Source organism: Abramis brama (genome assembly GCF_963993115.1).
Source record: "Abramis brama genome assembly, chromosome: 25".
NCBI classification, from domain to species: domain Eukaryota; kingdom Metazoa; phylum Chordata; class Actinopteri; order Cypriniformes; family Leuciscidae; genus Abramis; species Abramis brama.
Genome location: NC_139987.1, coordinates 17,574,259 through 17,595,944, shown reverse-complemented (window position 1 = coordinate 17,595,944; position 21,686 = coordinate 17,574,259). Strand labels below are relative to the sequence as shown.

Sequence of the window (21,686 nt, the reverse complement as noted above, 5' to 3'; positions counted from 1 at the left end):
TTCTTACTGTCAATCAAATAAGCCATATGGTTCCATCACACCTTAACAGGCCTGTGAATACAGGCTGCTTTATATGAGAACACTGAGATGATGCACAGCCATTTAGTCATTTTTGATGTTCCCCTATGGAAAATCAGGTAACTTGGGCCACGTTTTGATCTCTCCAGTATATATCATTAAAATGTAGGCTAAATAATGCTTGATTTTACGTTTTTCAGTAATATTGTAAAATATTATGACAATTAAAAAACAAATCTATTTGAATATATTTTCAATTGCAATTTATGCAATTTTCAGCATCATCTTCAGTGTCACGTGATCCTTCAGAAATCATTCATGCTGATTTGCTGCAATGTTGAATCAATATTGAAAACTGTTGTTCTGCTTAATTTTTTTTTTTTTTTTTTTGAAAACTGTGATGCATTTTTTTTCAGGATTCTTTGATGAATTCAAAGAACAGCATTTATTTAAAATAGAAATAATTGTTTAACATTGTAACCATCTTTTACTTTTGATCAGTTTAATGGATCCTTGCTGAATCAAATAATTAATTTCTTTAAAAAAAAATCTACACACACACTAGTTTTATAAAAGTGTAAAAATGAATGCTAATGGAATTGCATTCATTTATTTTTTGTTTATACATTTTGTTTAGCATTGTTTATATTTAAATTAAAGTTGGTTGTAGTTTGTTTGCCTGCAGATGGAGCAGTTTACCCAATTTTATGAAGTACAATGTAAGTTTCTAAAGATGATATTCCCCCACCACAAAGCCTATCACCTGTACAATTAGATCTTCATGGACGTATTTACACAGAAAATTACAAGCAATTTATATTTCAAATGTTGTCATATAGTACGTATAATTTACAGTAAAGATGAATTTGTGTTTATGACTAGATTTCAGACACCTGTCCATTGATCATCACATACAGGTGTGCATGAGATAAGTCAGACACATCCCCAGAACAATGCCCTCCTCACATCTCTGCTTGTCTCTTCATTATGTTCGCTTGCCATGTCTTTGCATCTCCATAATTAAAATCTAATCCTGCATGCCGACTTTTTAAACGAGGACTAGCCTCAAGAGGAGGCTTATTTGATTAAAAAAGGGGAAGGGTAGAGGAGGGAGTCCTCCACAGCTCGGCAGGCAGGAGAGACAGCTCTTAATTGTGCTCCCATGAGGTGTGCGCACGCCTGGGCGGAGAGAGGGGGGGGCTGGGTGCTCAGAGGCTCCAGTGGGCCTGAAAAAACAAACCGCCAGTGGGACTGGCTCTCCTGCGCGGCTCCCCTGGTGTCTCAGAGAAGGGAACCGAGGGGAGGAGCACTTATGAGGAGCCACGGGACTCTACGAGCTTCCAATTCTCACTCCGCCCTGCAGGGTCTGATCTGAAACTCCCCCCTCTCTGTGTGCGGGGGTGAGGGCGAGAAGCAGGCCTGCTCTACAGATGAACGGAACTAATGGGAACGTAACTCTGGAATCCGGCTGTATAAATGAAGGTTAATTGCTCATTGTTCACTTAAGGTTTAAACTGTGGCACTTGACTTTCCTCCATAGCTCCTGGTTTATTTTTGGTTTTACATACATACTCGTTTTCTTTTGCATGGTAGGCTACTGTAAAAAATATATGTTGTAGCCTACTATAATGATCACTATCTCACTCTTATTTAAATGCTGTTTTACTAATTACACAGTTGGTTCGAACTGTATTTTATAGGTTCTGAACTTGTACTCTGCACAAGAACAATAAGGTTGAATCTAATCTACAAAATAAAAAGATCATTAAGTAGGTAGAAATTAGCAACATTATTGCAACAAAAAATGCATTATTTTCAGTTTTTGACTGTATTAAGTACCTTTTTACAGTAAAAGAGCAAACGATCACAGAATATGAACTGTGCACATATACATATATTAAAAATAATAATTATATATAGGCCTATATATATATATATATATATATATATATATATATATATATATATATATATATGAATAATTTTTTATATGTAATATAATATTTTACTTAATATATATACATTTGTATGTGTGTGTGCGTTTCTGTCTGTGTATTATGTAATATAATAATAATAAAAAATAACAACAACAGTAATTATTACTAGGCTTCTATTTAAAAAACGTACTTTCCAAGAATCGTTGGCTAAATTTGATTGTTCATCACCAGTAGGCCTAATTGAATAATAATAATAATAATAATAATACTACAATTTTACTTAATAAATAATATATTTATCTAATCAGCGTAATCAGTTTCCAGGAATTAACCCAGCTAAATACCGATTTCTGGTTATCATCACTAATTGTAACAATTAATACGATTAGTTTGGATCATCACCATGTCCCATGAACAATGAGTTGAGACGCTACTATATGCACCCAATAGAGGGCGCTACTCTCCAAGTTCAAGTTCAAAAGCAGTATTTACAATTCATCAGGAATCGACCGGACAAGGGTTCATGATATAACATCAAACCATCTAATGCCTCCATCTTAAACACCGTCCAATACCATTTAAAATGCATATTGCTTTATGCAGTATGTATATGGAGAAGAGCTAGGTTGTGTTTCTCTTTATTTAAGCTATCGATCGCCGTTTCCACATTCTTCACGCAAGATTGCCCATAAAATCAATATAATAGATGTATTGGTTTTAGAGTAGGCTACAAAACAGAGGGTAAGTGGACATTTAGACAACAATCAGCAAACACGTTATAAGACAACTGCGTACACAAAAGAACATAAGATATATTTCCAATGGGATTAAAGATAAAAACTAAATCAAAAATCAATATATCAGGTGTGCGAACACAAAAACAGGCCAGCAGATTCTTGATTTGACTATGAGAAGCATAAAAACACATAAGCTACGCGTTCCGTTCGCGTTGCTCTCCTTGCGTCAGGTCTGATCAGTGTCTCGCAATATCTATCTATAGTGATAAAAAAAATCAATAACCGTATAAACTCTCTTCTTATAAAGGATAAAACGTATCCAGCATCCCCCTCCCGCTCCTGCGCCACGGGGGGCTCGATTGAACTCGGAAACTCCATCCCGCGTTTTCTGCCTTTTATTTAGGACGGTCTCAATAATTGTTTTCAGTAGCCCTATTCAATATCGCAGGTTGGCATTCGTTCGATAACTCCATTCCGCGCGCGCCCGCGCCGTTCGATCTGCTCCGCTCCGTGTTTTGCGCGCGCTCCCCCGCCTCTCTCTCTCTCTCGCGCTGAACTCCAGCCCCTCTCGCGCTCTCTCTATCAGCCTTTCATTCCGTCTCAATATGTCTCAAGATGGCGGCCAATGCGGGATCGATGTTTCAATATTGGAAACGCTTTGATTTGCAGCAGCTCCAGGTCAGCTCTCTTTCGCTTTGTATTCGCTGTGTGTGCCGGTAAGCCGGTCCCGGGGAGCGTCGCGCTGAGAGGCTGGCGCGTCGCTCTCGCGTCGGCTCTTTCGCCGGGTTCGGTGCCCATTGATTAAAGCGGCTCTCGCGCTGATCGGAAATTGATCCTCTTTGTTCAATTCCCATCGATCAACCATCACGGTCAAGGTGGATGCGGCCACTTTGGCAATGGGAGCCCGAAGGTTTCCCGATTCTTTCCTGCTCCTTTCCATCTCCGGGATGTTTTGGGAATAGTTTGTGCTGAAGAGATTTAGATAGTATGTTTGTTGAAATAATTTTGTGTTTAGAAGTGTGTCGCGCTACACGGGTGGCGCTGTGCTGGACCGAGACGTTATTGCTTAGTAACGAGAGAGGTGTTAGACTGCCTTCCTTTTTAGATTTCACCTCGTTTATTGTTTTCTAGCACTTTTTGTGTGACTCTAGAAGTTTATAAAGTTAGCAAACTGAAAGTTCAGCTTCAGTAGTTAAGTTTAAATCGAAGACGGAATTGGCTGCTAAACCTGCGCCAGACAGGAACAATTAAACACAAAACAATAAACAAACACGAACGGATGAAGGATTTTGTGAAATATAGATGTGGGACACTAGAAAATAAGGTTTGTTTCGTTATTCAGTTACAAAGTCCGACTAAATAGTTCTTCAAAACAAATGAATGCAATGTCTTTTTTTCCTTCACATGTAACTTGTGTTCTGTCGTTCTACATAAATATGGATCAAACGAGCGTTTTAACGCTTGTGGAACGTAACGAGTCTGTTTGCTCTGCATTTGTTTTGATATAATATTGTTATTGTTATTTTTAAAAAATCGATTAGTTGTCAAAGTCAGAACTCTTTCGTCTTTCGTTATTTGTAATGTTCGTGCTGTTGGAGTATGAAGTGCATTTGTCGCGTTTGGTTAAGCATAAACAATAGACCCATGATTATATCAATTATTGATTAAGAGTTTATGTATTTATGAACTGAGGTCGCAAAGCTTAGCTTGAAGAAATCGCTGACCTATTTTTCGATCGAACTTTATAATTCCTCTTACCAGTAACCATTTATACATCTTCACAAGCATCGCGAGTCATTTAAAAATCGATAACGTATCATGTAAAAATCGATATAACTCGATAGTAACAAGTAAACCACCTCTTTGGGTAGACTAGATTTTCTGCGTTATAAGTGTTTAAGAATTTGCTTATTTTTAACAAAAAATCGTGTTTTTTTGTTTTGTTTTTTTTGGTCAAAAATAGCCTACTAAATTCAAGCAGAATGTAGAATACTTTATATGTACATGCATGTGTTGCACTATGTTCTGGGATGCTATTCAGCTTTTGTGTAACATTAATCTGCAATTGTCAAACATTGCCAGACTCGTTGCATGTCAGATGTTTTGCTGTTTGATTATGTTGTTGTGTTCTAGGAAAATCATTTATTTAATTAGGTTCCAGACATATATTCTTGAACATAAAGGGACCACACACACAGCTAGGCATATTCTGATGTGGTGACTCTAAATTTTCAGTGCTCTCCCTCCCTTCTTCCTCCCCTCCCTCCCTCCTTCCTTGTCTCTCTCTCTCTTTCTATCTGTCTCCCAGGCTGATAAGAACTGGCATCAGCGAGTTCAGGCATTGATGATGTCATGGATGCTATCTTGTTTTGTTTTTTGCTACTTTTGTGTTTTTATTCAGACCTCTAAATCTTATTTTTCATTATGTTTTAAATGACTTTATTTATCTATTTCTTGTTTTTTTTTTCTGATTAACTCGACTGATTTAAGCTTAATTAATGCCTCTGTGAATCAGATGTCTCGGATTACCCTGCAAAAACCACACCAGACAATGGAAGAAAGTCGTCTGAATTATAATTTCCCCAAACGTATGACTCCAAGCAGACCTTTTTGTCTCATATATCCAGAACTTTTTGTTTGTCGGTGTCACCTGCTGCCTCCTGTCACCACGTGGTTCTGAGGACTGTGGATGCAGGTGAGGTGTAAGTGTACCTCCCTTAGTGTGTGGTCCCGAGTTTTCGTGCGTCAACACAGAGAGATTAGCGATTGACGCAGGCAGTACTGCCACCATCAAGATGGGAGCAGACTCTCTTGTCTGGACCTGCGTTGGGGCCCTGTGATGACTTTAAAATGTGTTTGATATCTTTAATGAGGGGCACATGTATTCTGCGGTACACTGTGTACCTAAACACCATACGAGTGTAATCTTTTGCCTTTTTGGTTATTTTGTGGTTACTGTATGATTGGCACGGCTGTGTCTTAGAGATCTTCTACATATTCCTGTGAAGAGTTTCAGCAGGTTTGGATGTTAGACATTAGTTGTGCTATCATCAGCGTTTCTTATGGTAATATTTAGATAATTAACTGATTACTCAATAAATCTTGGTAAACACTCATTATTAGGAGACATGCATGCTATTTGCATTTTAATATTTGGTTACTCTTTTGTTTAGGGTCCAATTCTCACTATTAATTAGTTGCTTATAAGCATGCATATTACTAGGATATTGACTTTATTAGTACTTAATAATGCTTTATTCTGCATGACCATATTCTACATCCCTTAATCCTACACCAATACCTAAACTTAACAACTACCATCCTTACTAACTATTAATAAGCAGTAATTAGGAGTTTGAGGCAAAAATTGTAGTTAAAGGGTTCCTATTATGCCCTTTTTACGAAGTCTTGATTTTATTTTTGGGGTGTACTATGAAGCCACTCCTTCCGAAATACAAAATGTGCTGTAATTGGTTAGCTGGCCCAGTGTGTTGTGATTGGTACCCCTTAGCACGTGTTTGGGAAATGTCCCACCCCTCCATAACTGTGAGTTCTTCTCTAGTGTAAATATTGATGATGTCGTCAATTCCAAACCAATTCAAGCCCGATTCAGACCCTGACAATGTTAACAAACAAGAGGATTGTGCAGAATGGATTTCATGCACAGACTTTGTTAGCACGGATTTCACAAGACGTTTCAGGGTGGTATGTATGTGGTATGAGTATTATAGATACAATGTTATCCACCATTTAATCGTGATTTTTGTCGGAAAACTATGGTGATGCAAACAGTAATCGGAAGTTAATTTTCCTAAGGAGCGGTGAACCGTCTTAAAAAAGCGGGAGTTTACAAAAGCTACAGAAAACAAGCTGTTCTCCATAAAATGTGCAGCGCACAGATAATCATTGGGGTTATAATGTTCAGGAACAGTGTTTAAAATAAGTTTTAACCACTCTTAAGTTCGTCAGCATTAGGAATGTAAAAAAAAAAGTTTTGTAAATGTTTTGGAAAAAATAGTCTTTTTGACATGGCGACAACACTGTCTTCTCTAATGCAGCTCAACCAGGCCGTGTCCCATTTTTTGCGTATTTCCTGGGCGGGGATTATTTAAATGCGTTGTAGTCCAAATGAGCCGTTCGTTGTAGTTCTTGAAAAGGGGATTCTGTTCAATAAAACTTTGAGCTTTGTAACCTTGCAGATCTTGTTTATGCTCAAACAGCAACCTTACACACTAACTAAAGTGGAAAAAGTGGAAAAGCATAATAGGACCCCTTTAGTAGTTAGTTAATAGTAAGAATTGGACCCTAAATTAAAGTGTGACTGAATATTTTTGAGGAGATTCATCACTTGCAATTGGAGTTTTTTTATATAAAAAATAAAAAACCCTACAAACATCACTTATTGAATTGAGCACTGGTATTTTGACTTGAGGTTTTGGTAATAACTGTCTGACTGACACCTGACTGGATTCGAAAGACACAGGAAAGTCCCTAAAAAGTAAGCAGGAATGTCGCCACGTGTCTGCGAAAATGCGGATAAACTACTTTTTAGGCATGGTTTTAATGCTGACATGAAAGATGAATAGAACAACAGCGTCTCTGTGGAGCCCACCCCACACATTCACACAGACTCAGATCCTGACCACTTCAAAACCAAGCCAACTATATGAGGCCCCAAAACAACACACATATTTGCATGTGGCCTCTCCAAATTTAGCCTCAAAGTAAAGCACTTCAATTGACTCTTGTATTTGTCTAATTTCACAATTTAGACGCATAATAAATACTACAAGGCTCTTTGAGTGTCTTGATATGTATGCACTTGAGAAAAAAAGTTACTTTATATTAGGTACTTGCATACATTTTTTTTTTTTTGATACAACAGTACTTTTTTTATTCATGTTGTACTGCAAAAGCACTTGCTGCTCTTGAGGTGGGGCACGGGTAAGGTTAAGGACAGGTTTGGTGGTATGGTTAGGTTTAAGGGTTGGTATAACAACAGTGTAATTATAGAAGTAATGTTAGCACTTTATTTACAGTCCTGTTTTGCATGAACATACAATGTAGTATTGACACAAACTGGGTATTATTACAGATATTAATTATAGCTGTAAATTTAGTGTTGGTTAGTTACACTTTATTTTAAGGTGTTCGTGTTACAGTGTAATAAAACATTTAAGTACTGAGTAATAAGTATCTACATACGTACTTTAGGGTTAGGGTTTGGTTTGTGGCTAGTTACATGTAATTATGCATCATTTACTGTTTTTAATAAAGTAAGTTACATGTTACATGTAACGAGGACACTGTAAAATAAAGTATTACCCAGGTATTTTTCAAATGTAAGTGCAATGTAAAAACATGTTTACACAATAAGTGCATTGTATCAACTGATTCATTTAAATGTTAGTACATAGTAGTTAAAGACACTTAAGCCCTTCCCTAAATGGAACCTTGAGCTCTCGCAAACGTCCATACTTTAGTAGGTAGAAGTCTGTTGTGAAGCTCACCAAAAGTGTGCATCGAGGGTGCATATCGGCTGGAAGGTGGGCGCTCGCGAGCAACGTTCTGAAACCTAAAATGACAAATGGGACATTTCTTGTGGACTTAACGGACACCTCACACAGCGGCCATTGTGGACAGGGCCTTAATATAATGTGGGACCCAAAAAAACATATATCACTTGGGTTAAATTGGACTGAATTGTACAAAAAAAAAAAAAAAAAAGGAAAAAAAAGTGTGATTTGTGTACATTAATAGCCTTTTCATATTTGTAAAGACCTGATGAATATTACATGCACAGTGTTAAGTTGTCTGTATAGTGATTTCACATTACGATTTCCTTTGCTACGTTGTGACAGGAGATTCAGTCTGTTGCCTTGCTTTGGTTATTAAAAAAACGTAGTTTGTCACTGAAAAGAATAGGTTAGTGATTTCAGATCCAGTACTTGAGCACCTGATACAGTATTTGAATTACCTACTCTATTAGGTGCTGCAATCTAAAATAAGAAGAGTTTGTTCTCTCTGTGCAGTTGTCTACCATCTCATATGATCATCGCAGGCTAGCGATGGTGGCCTGAGTATAGCTCCTTTAAAGGGAACTCTGTCTGTTCTTGTGTGATAAACTTGATGATGATGTATTTTTATTCGGTCTAAAGAGGGAATCGAACCGTTCCTAAGGCAGTTCACCTGCCCCCAATGTATAACTTGTGTATAAAATGAAACTGGGTGTGCTTAAATATATATTTATAGATACGTGCTTGCATAGATGTTTTTTTTACTGGACTATGTAATATGAAGTGGCCAAATAGTTAATGAAAGTGTTTAAGGGAGTGCTTTTTATAGGCTGTTGTGTGCGTGTTGACCCCTCTTTCATTTGCTGATCGGTCTGCACTCGGTTGCTGGAGATAAAGATGGCAGGAAGAATTCAGTGGCCATGGGAATCAGGGGGGGAGGCCATGTGCCAGCACACTCTTTCTCTCTTTCTCTCTCCGTCACCCTCTCTCAGACGCTCATACACACGCTCATTACCTCACTGACTGCCCCCTTTCGCTGTGTCTGAGGGCTGGGGTTTCACAGGGGGGCCGCTCCCCTCCCGCCCCACACAGGGAAGCCAGAACTCTGACGCCACCAGCATAATTAGCCGTCCATTTCAAATAGAACCCAAGTTGGAGGAGGGGATGAGAGCGCTCGCCCCTCCCACCCCTTCTCTCTTCCTCTCTTTTTCTCTCTTTCTCGCTTCCTTTCGATCGTACTTTATGGCGTGTTTGGTCTACATGCCTGTGCACTCTGGAAATTCTTTTAGTTTGAAGGAATTTAACGCTTCTGATTTGTTTTACAGCAACAGAATTGAGAAAAAGAGTAAATTGCAGAAGACAGCTAAAGTTTAATGGCACTATAATGGTCTTTTTCTGTATTAAACTTTGTTTTAAGTCAACATAAAAACCTTTCTTCAAAATGTTTTAAATGAGCTTTCCTCTGGAACAATTTTCCTGGCTATTTGATCATGTTAACTATTAGCCAAATGGCTAGGCAAACTCGAACTATTGTTTTAGCAAACTCGCATTTGATCTGGCTTTATTCTAATAGCGTAAATGAGGCCATTTTTTATGATCTAATCAATTCATCATGGATAAAAAGTTCTGACCTCCAGTTTTTATTGTTGGATATCCAGTTTCATTTGGAAATGTGTCGGATTAAGGAAGTAAAATGGGTTGAAATTGCAGTTTGTCTTCACTTTAAAGCTGTACAATCATGAAAACTGTAAACAAATGTTTACATTTGTTAGAAAACTACACTTCCTTTTAGGGCTTTAACATTTGTTTCCTGGTGCCTGTTCAAAAACCACTTAAAGCCCTGAATGGGGAAAAATGAACTGCTGAATAATATTTATGTAAAATAGTGTTAAAACAATGCGTCAGGTTATTACTGTGATAGACTGTGGAAAAAGGTTAGAACAGCGTTTTATTTGCTTCTGTTCAGAAACATCTGGAAAGAGTTTGAGGGAAGTAGTTCTGAATTAAGAGCCATGGGAAAGAGATCTGCTCCGATTGCCCTCTTTCCTGAGCGAAGGAGAGAGAGAGAGATAAAGTGAGATACTTAAAGGGAAATTTAGTCCAAATGGTCTTTTTGTATATTGTCACTCAAAACAGATTTTATACTTCTTTAAAAATCATTACTCTTTGTTCCATGTTTTCTGTTCCATGTCATTTAGATTGTTTAATGTAGTCATTAAAACCATATTATGACTGTTGTTCTCATTGTTTTCCAGTGCTTTTATGCAGGTTATAGGTTTAGAGTCTGTCATAAGCAGCCATTTTAAACCTAGCTGGACCATTTGTTGTGTTTGCATCTTTGAACGCTTCACGCTGCAACCCGATCTATTGTTTTCATACAAGATTCAGCAACTCTGTGATGAGAAGAGCATGTTTTTATTTCCAGTCTTCGCTGCCATTTCGAGGCTCTGCCGCGCCACACTAATTTGCTGCAGATATGTTTAAAAAATCACAACCGCTGAGATCAAAGGCCTTGACAAAGCCTGTGACTTTACTGTGCATAAAACTAATGAGGTGCATCTTTCTGTGTCTGGATGCTTTTTCATCTCGTTGTTGTCTTCTGTAGTCGCTGGTGGTCAATATGCAGCTTACAGCAACCCTTGATTTACTATCGTTTGGATTTCTAAGCAAATTTAATTTTGGACGAGTGGTGAACGATTCAGACTTTGCTAGCCACGAAGCAAGGTAACTTTGATAGTTATCGTCCACTTTGGATTCTTAAGTTAACATGAAATCGAAATTATTGAAAAGTACAATAATTGGCTCTGAGTCTGAAATGACTTTTCACAAACTTTGCTTGTTTCAATGCCTATTGAATAAAACAGCACTCTAGATCATTTGAGTATTTGTTCCCCTCAGAAATATCTCATTACAGAAGTTAAAAGGTTTTTGAACACTTAAATCTTTAATTTAATCAACAAATTACTGGTGACACTAGCTAGCGCTAAACCTGACTGCTAGTTATTGGCGACTTTGCCTCCTCAAAATCAACATGAAATCAAAGTTGACTGCATTTACTTTATAAATAATAGTTAATAAATAATATTTTATTATCATCGTAGAAATTGTGCCATATCAGATAACTAAAATTGTTTGCGAACACGGTTTCACCACAAACTAGCCTATTGATGAAGCTATTGGCTAACGCTCAGAACTGATGCCACCTGTCACTTTTCCTGCCCTACACTGCAATTTTGTTATCCTCAGAATATGTTGCATTTCATAACTAAAATTGTTAGCAAACACGTTACATATTCATCTCGACTGAGTTATTGGTAAAACTATAGCTAACAGTGAAGCCAAACCACTATGTATCCAACACAAAACACAAAATGACTCGTCATGATCTTGTATTCGATCCGAGCAGCAGGCAGATGTCGTCCCTCGCTCGATAATTTACTGGGCGAGATTTTGTTTGAAAAATAGAGATTGTATTTGCTCTTTAAATATCAGAGTATTGATCGCACGCGGCGGCGGAGGCCGAAGACTCGCAGTCGGAACTGTTAATGTGTGGGAGACTCGAGAGACTGGAATCTCACTCACATGCCATGTTTGATAAAAGCCCAGCTCTTAGGGGGCTATGAACAGTCCATTTCAGCTGAGGCGAGGAGGAGGCGCGCACCTCTCCTTCTCCCTTTATCTCTCTCGCTCTCCTTCCCTCTCTCGTTTTCTTACCGCTCACTGCGAGAGATGATTGAAAAGCTGGAGTTTCCATCAGCGGCCGTCAGCTGTAAATGTACTCAGACTGCTGAAACAGCCCTGCGTTGTTGCTGACCGTGGCATGGGCCAGAGGATGTAGCGCCATATTGCATCGTGTGTAGTGTGCCAGCATAATCAGGTGTGAATAAGTAGGTCAGCTGTGGTCTGTGTTTCGCGTTGCCAGTTGGTATTTCTGACAGCAGCCCAGAGTTTTTGTGCAGTCGGAGGTTTGCGGATTGTTGACGTTGATGACTGTTTGCGGGAAGAGTTGGACTTTTGCAGCTTTTGCGTCCACAAGAAGGATGAATCACATATGTGTTGGGTTACATAAAATGCCAACCCTTTGGCGGGACGACCCAAGCTCTTTTTCGATTTGAACTCTCTTTAATTTTGTCGTTTCTCATTCGGACTCTCTCTGGTTGGCATGTAGCCTTGGTTTGATTGCCAACTGAGAAAGTGCTATGGCTGTATCAGGATACCTGTCGTAAGGTGACACACTCTTTTGTCCGCTGGTCTTGCATGGCGACTTCCTTTGAGCGCTTTCAGTCGAGAGACATCTGGACTGTTGTTTAACTTTGCCGTCTCAAGCACAAACAGGTGTTTTTGTGACTAAATGAATGGATTAACCAGCAGACCCAGAAACAGTTCCACTCCAGACTCCAATGCCAATTTTTTTTTTTAACCTTGTGCTGTGTGCGTAATCCTAGAGATATAAATAGCCTTCCTCAATAAGAACTGGAAGGAAGGGCACATGCACAGCAACCTTCATACGTTTTGTTCTGGTGCATTTACTTAATTTGTTTAATGTGAAGGTTTGTAATCATAATTTTAAAAAGTAGTTTGTATAAAGTTGCTTTGAGGCCTTGTGGCCTATTGACTTTGGCGGTTTAGGCATGTGCAAAAGTACATAAAAAAAAAATAGTCAATTAATTGTTCTTAAAGGAGAGTTGAATATTCTTTCATCTCATACTTATCCTTCCAAACCTGGCTTTTTCCCCTGTGGAATACAAAAGAAGATATTTAATGTAGAATGTTTAAATTGGGAGGGGGGAGGGGTAGATAGTGAATAATTGGGCTGTTTTAGGGGCCACCTGACCCACAACTTTTTTTTTTAAAGATTTTTTTAAACCCGGTTTCTTAAGAAGCTAATAATTCATATAAGATGACAAAACTATAAGACATTGCATGTGTTGTGCTGTACAAAACCGTACGACCCATATCTAAATGTAATTGTAAATTGTAATATGAAAAATACAACTTTTGGTACTTTTCGTACCATTCAAGTTATAATCTTACAATTTCGCTTTCTTGAACGAATTCTTGCATAAGTTGTCATAAGAGTGTGTTGAAGACGCGTTCAAGAACAGTTGGCCCAAGCACAACGGAATTAAATTAAATTCAGGCATTTCGAGATGCATTTCTAAATATTTCTTTTTCAGTTTTTAGCTCGACCCAGTTATATATAATCAGCAAATTTCGGGGTTGGTAAGATTGTTTTTAATGTTTGTTTTTTTAATACTCAGGAAGACTACATTTTATTTGATAAAAAATATAAAGTAAAACAGTACTATTGCGAAATATAATTAACTTCAATTTTCACTTATGTTATTCCTGTAATGGCAAAGCTGAATTTTCAGCATCATTACTCCAGTCTTCAGCGTCACATGATCCTTCAGAAATCATTCTAATATGCTTTTTTTGGTACTTTAGAAACGTTTGTTATTATCATCAATATTTATTTATAATAGAAAATCTTTTATAATGTTAATACCTGATTAATTTACTGTCACTTTTGGTTAATTTAATGCGTCCCTGGTGAATAAAAGTATTAATTTCTTTATAAAAAGAAATCTTACTGACCCCAAACTTTTGAACAATAAAATATATATATATATATATTAAAAGAAAGTTTTTTCATTTTCATAAGCACTATGTAAGCTTGCTTAGACTTTATAATCTTATGAGAATAGCGTGTCTGTTAAAACAGGAGTTTTCGTTGGACACCGTTAGAGGAGTTTTTATTCTTGAGGAGCCCCAGATGCTCAGTACATTATGCGATATGATGGTGGCTCCTAATTTAGCCGCAGTCTTATCCTGTATGGATGAGTAATTGTGTCCATAAAGAAGGTTAATCTTCATAACAGGGGAACATAAACCAGATCTCTCTGGATCCTCTTCTGTTTCAGCACAGAACAGGGGAAGAGAGTGTTACTGAAGCTCAGAGCAAGGAACTTTTTTGGGTCGGAAGAATTTAGTGCCGTTTCTGAGAAAATAAACATTACGCTTCAATTTGCTCCTCACAGTTATTGTCTGGTCTAAGAAAGCGCAGGCAAACTGAGGTGAGGTTCACTTATTTTAGACCAACTCTCCGCATTTCCCTAGTTGGAAGGTCTGGACGGTTGGGGGGGGAAAGACGGCATTTTGTGAATGCCTCAAAGTTTCCGGAAAAGTTCATCTCAGAACTTTGAGTGCCGTCTTGCTCCATTACTATTCTTGGAGAGTGTCAGGTAGCCATGGCGAAGAGTTCGCACCCAGCTGTGGTTTAAGTGCTCTGTGAGAATGGGAAATAATCAGGAGACCCTTTAGCCTCCTGTCTACACTTTTTCCCTTCTGCCTTGCACTCGCACACATACACACTTTTGGGTTTTACTCCAGAAGTCCCTTGCCAGCCTGGGCTCAGCACTTTAAAAACCCAAACAAAACAAAATCCTCTGCGGGGGCCCTCGGTGCCTAGGGAACCGGGCAGCTCCACCTCACACTCAGCAGCAGCAGGGCTCCCTGATCTGGCTTGGAGCTAGACTTTGGCTGAACTTTCACTTTTGCCTGAAACAGTTATTATTAGTGACCTGAAAACCTCCAGGAGGAGTGGAAATGGAAGCCAGATGCCGTTAGTGGCTGGAAAACGATATTAAGCTTTCAAATGGTGCCCATGGGGAGGGAGACTGACATGGATTTCCATGTTGGGGGGGTGAAGAAACTGTGACCCCGGCGCTGCTCTGGTGATTTGTTCTGCCGATGGCTCATGCTTGAATATCACTACGGGGTGGTGGTGGGGTGGGGGGTGTTTGGGAAGGGGTCAGACCTCCAAATTTGCTTGTTCGCGGTGGTATGAACACTATCGTTAGTGCTGATGGTACATATGCAAAACATTGGTGGTTCTTCAAATGTAGGTCATGATTTTTTTCCCAAAGATTTTAATTATATTATATATTTCAGTATTTTTTTATTTTTTTATATTCCCCCCCAGGCTTTTAATGATATTCCATGTATTTATGTATTAAGTCTGAAATGGCTGATATGTTTTCAATCAGGTCTTAATTAGTTTCAACCAAACAATGTTACCAATTCAATTCAAAGTAAAATATTCATGTAAAAAATCTAATTAAAAATCTGAATTTTGAGAATAAAATGAAGTTGGTCTAAAATGAGTTTTATCACCATTTTTGGAAAGTAGGTTTAAATCGGAGATGCTATCAAAATATCCATCTTAACTTCCTCATTCTTGCAATTTATGAACTAAAGAGTGGTATTGGTATAGTTATTGGTATTTTGTTAGTTTGGATCCAGCTTGTAATTTTCTTAAAATGGCAACAACAACAAAAAACTCTCAACCTTGAGTTTCCATTCATATTATTTGTAAACTCTCTCTGTTACATATGATGTGTTTACTATAGGCAAAGGTAATACTCTGCTTTTTAGTCTGACAATGACATCTCTGGGTTAGTCCAGTACACGCGCTGCCCCTTTAATTCCTGCACTTCCTCATCCCCTTGTTCTCTCTCTTTATACAAAATGTCTGTGCAGCCTCCAGCGAGGTTCTGTCTCCAGGAGGGTAATTATTTTTAGCAGGAAGTGTCTGAAAATGGACTGTACTTGGTCAGATGTGTGTGTGTTGTACTTGCATGTGTGTGTGTGTGTGTTGGCCCCTGCCTGGCTGGCCTAGCTTGCAGTGAAGAGAGATTGGCGGGATGTTGGTGTTGTTATTAGTCTTAACAGCAGCCGGGCAGAGGATGTGCTCTCCTCGGTCCCATGGGATATCAGAGACAGATCCGAGGAGATCAGAAGGCCGAATATGTCAGATGAATTTCAGCAAGAGGGAATGAAAATAGCAGGCTAGCAGGGGAGCCTTTTTTGCTTATTTATGAGAACATCACACCTGGCCTATATCGACACAATCGCATTCTACCCTGTTGTTGTGCTACTTGCAACGTTTTTATCCTAGGTGGTCAAAAGGGATTTTTCTCAACCCTTTGTGGTTGTTCTTCTCGCCCCTTAAATCAACATAATTTGGCAAATTGCTCTTTTATTTGGACGATTTCTCAAAGTTACCCAGTGACGTTATAGTTATCAGTTTGTGCAGGATTGTTTGAGGTGTTTGCCTTCAGTTCAGCTGGACTATTTCTTTTGGCAGGCCGATATGTACATCTGACACTGATGGCTTCCCTGGCCATCATCCAGAGAATATTTCAAACAACATGCTTTTTAAAAGACCGCTGTGCGTCCTGGGAGTTACAGCATAATTAAACAGACTTGAACCTCTCCGCGCAGAAACAAATCACTATAAATATCGACATACTGAAAAGGGCTTTGACTGCGGTCTTCCATAGATTTTTGCATTTTGTTTTAGTTATTACATAAGATTTATCATATCTGTATTTCTTGTGCTTTGTTTTACAGGTGCAGATGCATATCAAGACTTTTTCTTTATCATTGTGTGCATTTTGTACAACAAAGGCAACATGAAATCAATATTGACCCTGTTTACTTTAATACACATTCCTAGTTTTCCTAGTCTGTCTATCTATCTATCTATCTATCTATCTATCTATCTATCTATCTATCTATCTATCTATCTATCTATCTATCTATCTATCTATCTATCTATCTATCTATCTATCTATCTATCTATCTATCTATCTATCTATCTGTGTGTGTGTGTGTGTGTGTGTATATATATATATATATAATATATAAAGCACATTGTTTTGTTTAAATAAGAACCGGGTAGGCAAGCTGACATTTGAAAAAATAAAAAGAAGAAAAAATTCTGATCTTAACAAGACAGAACATCCAGTGCTGATGGTATGATTTGAGACCTCAGCCCACCTAAAACATCTCAATCCCTCATTTAACGGTCTGCTTTATCTTTGCGAGCAATCAGGTGGTGTATATTCTCTTTTAATCCAGGACTTTCACTTACACTGAGGTATTATCTCTGTTAAACACACATCCGCACACAGATACTCGTTCCAAATGCATCCAAGACCTCCATTATGGAGAGATGCATTATCTGTCACGCTGGAATGTGCGAATTATGGATTTACACGACCTGCATCCGAGGCCAGAGACAGAAGGGGGGAAAAAATGGGAGTTGGTGAGTCGATGAGTAGAAGCATCGTGTTTTGCTTCACGTTTCTTCGGTCTGTAACTATTGTTGGTGTCTGAGTCATCAGTTCAAGTCTCTGGGAAATATGTTCTGCACTTTATGCTGCTGGTATTGTTCCAAGATTTAAACCACTGATCTCATGCTAATTCCAAATTAGAGGATCGATCCAGAAATGTCTGATAGCAATCTGCCTTATCAGGAAGTTCAAACAAGTTCAGAATCACTGGAATGTTGTTTCTTATATTGAGGAGGGCACATTCACATGACCAAGGTTTAAAATCCGCTATATGCACAGAACATTCTTATGAACTTCCGCAATAATATCAGCCAGCTAGAAAACTTACAGCCAGGGAAACGTCACTTGTTGGTGTGGTATCTTCAGTTTTCTGAGGTAGCTTTAACAGCATCAATATTGTAATAGTTTATAATCAGAATATAGTCAGTTAAGCATTAATTACAGGCCTAGCATTAATTTAGTTGTTCAAATGTAAAAAGAGATTAAACGGATGTTTAAACTTCAGCGTTTTTAACTACAGCTGAGCACTGTTGCATCCCTCAGTTCCTCCTCAGCAAAATTCAATTCTACCATCAGTTTTCACTTTCCCAGCCGATTACCAACGTTGAAAGAAATGGATCATGCATAAAATGTATCATCTGTTTCTACACGAGATGTTAATCTTTCTGTTTAAAAGTTAGTTGGTTCACTTGTAAAATGCGATTGCCATATTCCCAGGATCTCTTGTTTTTCTTTATTGATAATTGACAGGCCGCTACATCAGGCACAGAAAGTAAATTTAGCCTACTTAACACTCAGATTAAGCGATTACATTTCAGTAAGGTCTATATCTTTCAACATACCTTCTGATGTTCATTCACATTTATTTCCTGCACTAACTAGTAGTAAAGAGGAAGAGATGATCAGTTCACGTGTGCTGAACGACAGCGATTTGTCACACCACATTAAAAAGCGCCAAAAAGCTATTTATTGTTCGAAAGCGGAGACTTTGTTTCATATTAAAAGTAACAAAGCACAAAGCTTATTGCGATATATTGGATGGCAGGCAGTCACACTACAAACTTTTTGTACTGAAATTGAAAACAGTATAGAGACCAAAATATAAATTCTTGGATTTAAGAATCGATATCTATTCATCAAAATGAGAATTAATTAAAATGTTGAACCAAGGCAGATCTTGAAGGCAGCAAGTAGGCCTATAGAATGACCTCTTGCCAGCTGACCAAAAATCCCTGAGATTTTGGCTTATCAAAAACCAGGAAGTAACCGTGCATATACAGTATTTGAATGATAATCTGATATAAGTGATGTGAATGATTAATATAGCCTATATACTTTTTCTCTGTTTTAGTTATTAGCCTTTGGTGTCTTCGTATGTCTGGCGATGTCATGTCCAGCCAGTGAGAGTCATCATGCACTGCTTTGCTGACTAATCCAACTGACGTTTTTGGCAAAGTCTGGCCTAAGAAAAGTAGGGGGTAGTACTTGTGCATTCACGAGAGCGTGTATGCGTTTGCATCTGCCATTGTGTGTGTGTTTGCGCGTGTGTGGTCATGCTTTGGCAGCGTGAGTTTGTTGTTCCCGGAGGCATGGTAGTGAAAGCGGACCCGTAGAAGGAGAAGAGCGCTCATGACGGTACTCGCTGGGAAAACCGCAGGCCAGACGAGCTGATTGGACTGCGCTGTGACACCATGTTTCCCATGTTCTGAACAGCTTTCACTGGAAGCCGGCCAACACAGAGGGGGACCCCTCTCTCCTGCTCTCCGCCTCTTTATTTCTCTCCTTTCTTGCCCTCTTGTGCTCCCTCTATCCCATTCAGACCGATGTTATTGAGACGAGAGGGTTGCTGAAACTGCAAACCAGCCTTTGAAATGGAAAACAAATTTAAGAAAACAAGCATGGCTTGATTTCCTCACTGCTTTTCTCATCTACATCTCCTCCCCTACTTCATTTGTGCTGGATGGAAAGGGAAGTTTGATCCTTGAGAACTTGTCCTCATGTCCTTTCTAAACCTTCATCACTGGCTTTCTTCAGTGAAACACAAATGAAGATATTTTGAAGAATGTTGGGATCCAAAACTACATTGGACCCTATTGAAATTCATTGTTTGAGACATTCTTCAAAATATCATCTTTTCTGTTCCACGTTTTTAGGTATCTTTTGGTTCCATTGTAAAAACTGCATTATTTCAACTATTATGTTCGATCACTAGCCCTCCTCCATCTTGGGTGAGGTTGTTTTTGTGCTAGTCATAGTGGTAATGACTCTCAATAGGTCACAGAGATTATCAGCCATTCACAGATGCGCTCAGATTAATTTAAGGCTTAATTGTTCTTGCAGCTCTTTCACTAGGATATAGACATAGCTGGGCAGGTGCACTGCAGGTTCTTTTCCGCGTTTCAACAAAAACGGCAACGTTGAGGTGGTCATTCATCCTCACGAACATAATTGAAAAAGAGCTGGCAGGGAAGGCCCATTTAGAAACGGCTCTGATAGCGTTCTGTTCGCGATAAATACTTAAAGCATTTGGAGAGCTCAGTCTGCGGGCTGCAGCGCATTTCATGCATTATTGAGGTTATGAGGGCTGAGGTGTTCTTCTGTGTCTCGCAGACAAAGACCAGAAAAGACGAGAGGCTTTGTGTATCAACGCTTCCAGAGCAGAGTGAGTTCTAGTATGCATTGATAAACGTTTATCGATGAAGACGGTAATGTGGTTTTGGATTACCGGTGTTGTCACGAATCACAAGATTTTTAGTAGTCAATATCAATACCAGAATCAAAACCAATATCCATTTTTGATAAGTTTCACAGCAAAAAGTTTGATATTGAGCATGCAATTTTAAATAAGTTTATTGACATTTTTTGCAGTTTTATTTTAATTAGATTAAAACAGTAGAATGTATTCTTCAGATATTTTGCAATTAAACACAAGTAAACATTCAGTAATAAAAAAAGTTGAAATAAAATCAAATCACCTTTATTTATAAAGAGCTTTTTGCAATACAGATTGTTTCAAAGCAGCTTTACAGTGATAACAGGAAATGAATGCAAAAAAGATTGTTTTGGCTGTACAGCAGATCTAGAAGAAAGTCGTTGTCCGGTTTAAGTAAGTTCAGCCTGTTGATTAATTTCCATTGTAAAAAATAAAATCATTAGTTATTAATTAGTAATTACTTAATTATAATAAAAAAATAATTAACTAAAATTAAGAATTGAGCCAATTTTGCTGAAAGTATTTATTTATTTATTTATTTATTTATCAGCTTGCTATGCTATGGGGCCCTAAGGCGTTCCCCCGAGAAACTTTGCATTCACTTGCAAAAGCATTTAAATATACCTTTTCCTCCAATGTCATATTAAAAGTTTTGCAAATGAACAAAGAGATTTTCAGTGGTATGAAAAACTGTTTGCGCAAGAACGCTAAATAAAGTCCAAGCACAAAAGCATTGAAATGTGATATTTCATCATAGCTCCCCTTTTCCTCCAAAATATAATTTTTTTCACATCACCATGACCCTTTTGAGGCTCTGTACTACAAAAGTGCTCACTAACAGTCGGACACATGACCTTGTGTGCAGTGCACATGCTCCAACCTTTCGTACTGTTGTGCTTATGTGATGTGAGAGTGGCTCAAATTCGAATACTTTCCTGTGATCTCTCATTTGTTATAATGTCCAAAAATAGTGCTCACCACCTATCTATCCTCGTCATATCCCCCCCCCCCCCCCAGCTGCTTTCGTGACTGTTTTCATGGTCTGTGTAGAACAGTTCCCCATGCAGTCTCCCATTATGTCGATATTGCATATTCCTTTGACTGTGTTTTGTATTTAGACATGGCACGTAAGCATATTCTGAGTTCAGGGCAGCTCAGCAGATGTGCAATGGAAGGAAATTCACAATCAAAATAATGTTCTGGATAATATGGCAGCGCGGAGTCGTGGGGATGGTGCTCGCGGGGGGGTTGGCGACTCGCTGAACTAAAGTTAGCAGCTTTTTTTCGCTGAGTCAGTGTTTGAGTTTAGCTTTTCCACTCCGGGCTCGTGAACGTTTCTGCTGACGCATTCTTAATCCCTTCCTTTAATATACTTTTGTGAGCAGTTATGTGTCAGTTCTTGCGGTTGCTAATGCTACACCTCCACTATTATATGAAAATAAATGAACTAAACAAGCTTTTTGGGAAAAACTCCCCCTTAAATAAACACCTAGCTTTGACTTGGAGGTGTTAAAAGCATTTGAATATGTTTACCTTTAAGTGAATCTAAAGGAGGAGTTCTTTGTTGGCTTATCTAATGCTGTTAGAGACCTAGTGTTTGTGTTGATGTATGAAGGTCGGACTTG

The 21,686-nt window shown here is 38.5% G+C and overlaps 1 protein-coding gene across 9 annotated transcripts in view; it reads left to right on the top strand.

The window, feature by feature from the left end:
- Positions 1–2,178: 2,178 nt before the first annotated feature.
- The window catches only part of cux1a (cut-like homeobox 1a), a 117,678-nt gene continuing 98,170 nt past the window's right edge, over positions 2,179–21,686 (top strand). For 4 of the 9 annotated variants that reach the window (XM_084104273.1, XM_084104269.1, XM_084104270.1 and 1 more), the window contains exon 1: positions 2,180–3,370. In XM_084104273.1, coding sequence (XP_083960399.1) covers positions 3,308–3,370 — 63 coding nt within the window. In that variant the 5' untranslated portion in view covers positions 2,180–3,307. Of the gene's footprint in view, positions 3,371–3,404; positions 4,017–21,686 lie in introns of those variants that run through there. The other 5 variants (XM_084104271.1, XM_084104272.1, XM_084104268.1 and 2 more) reach the window with 3 other exon arrangements.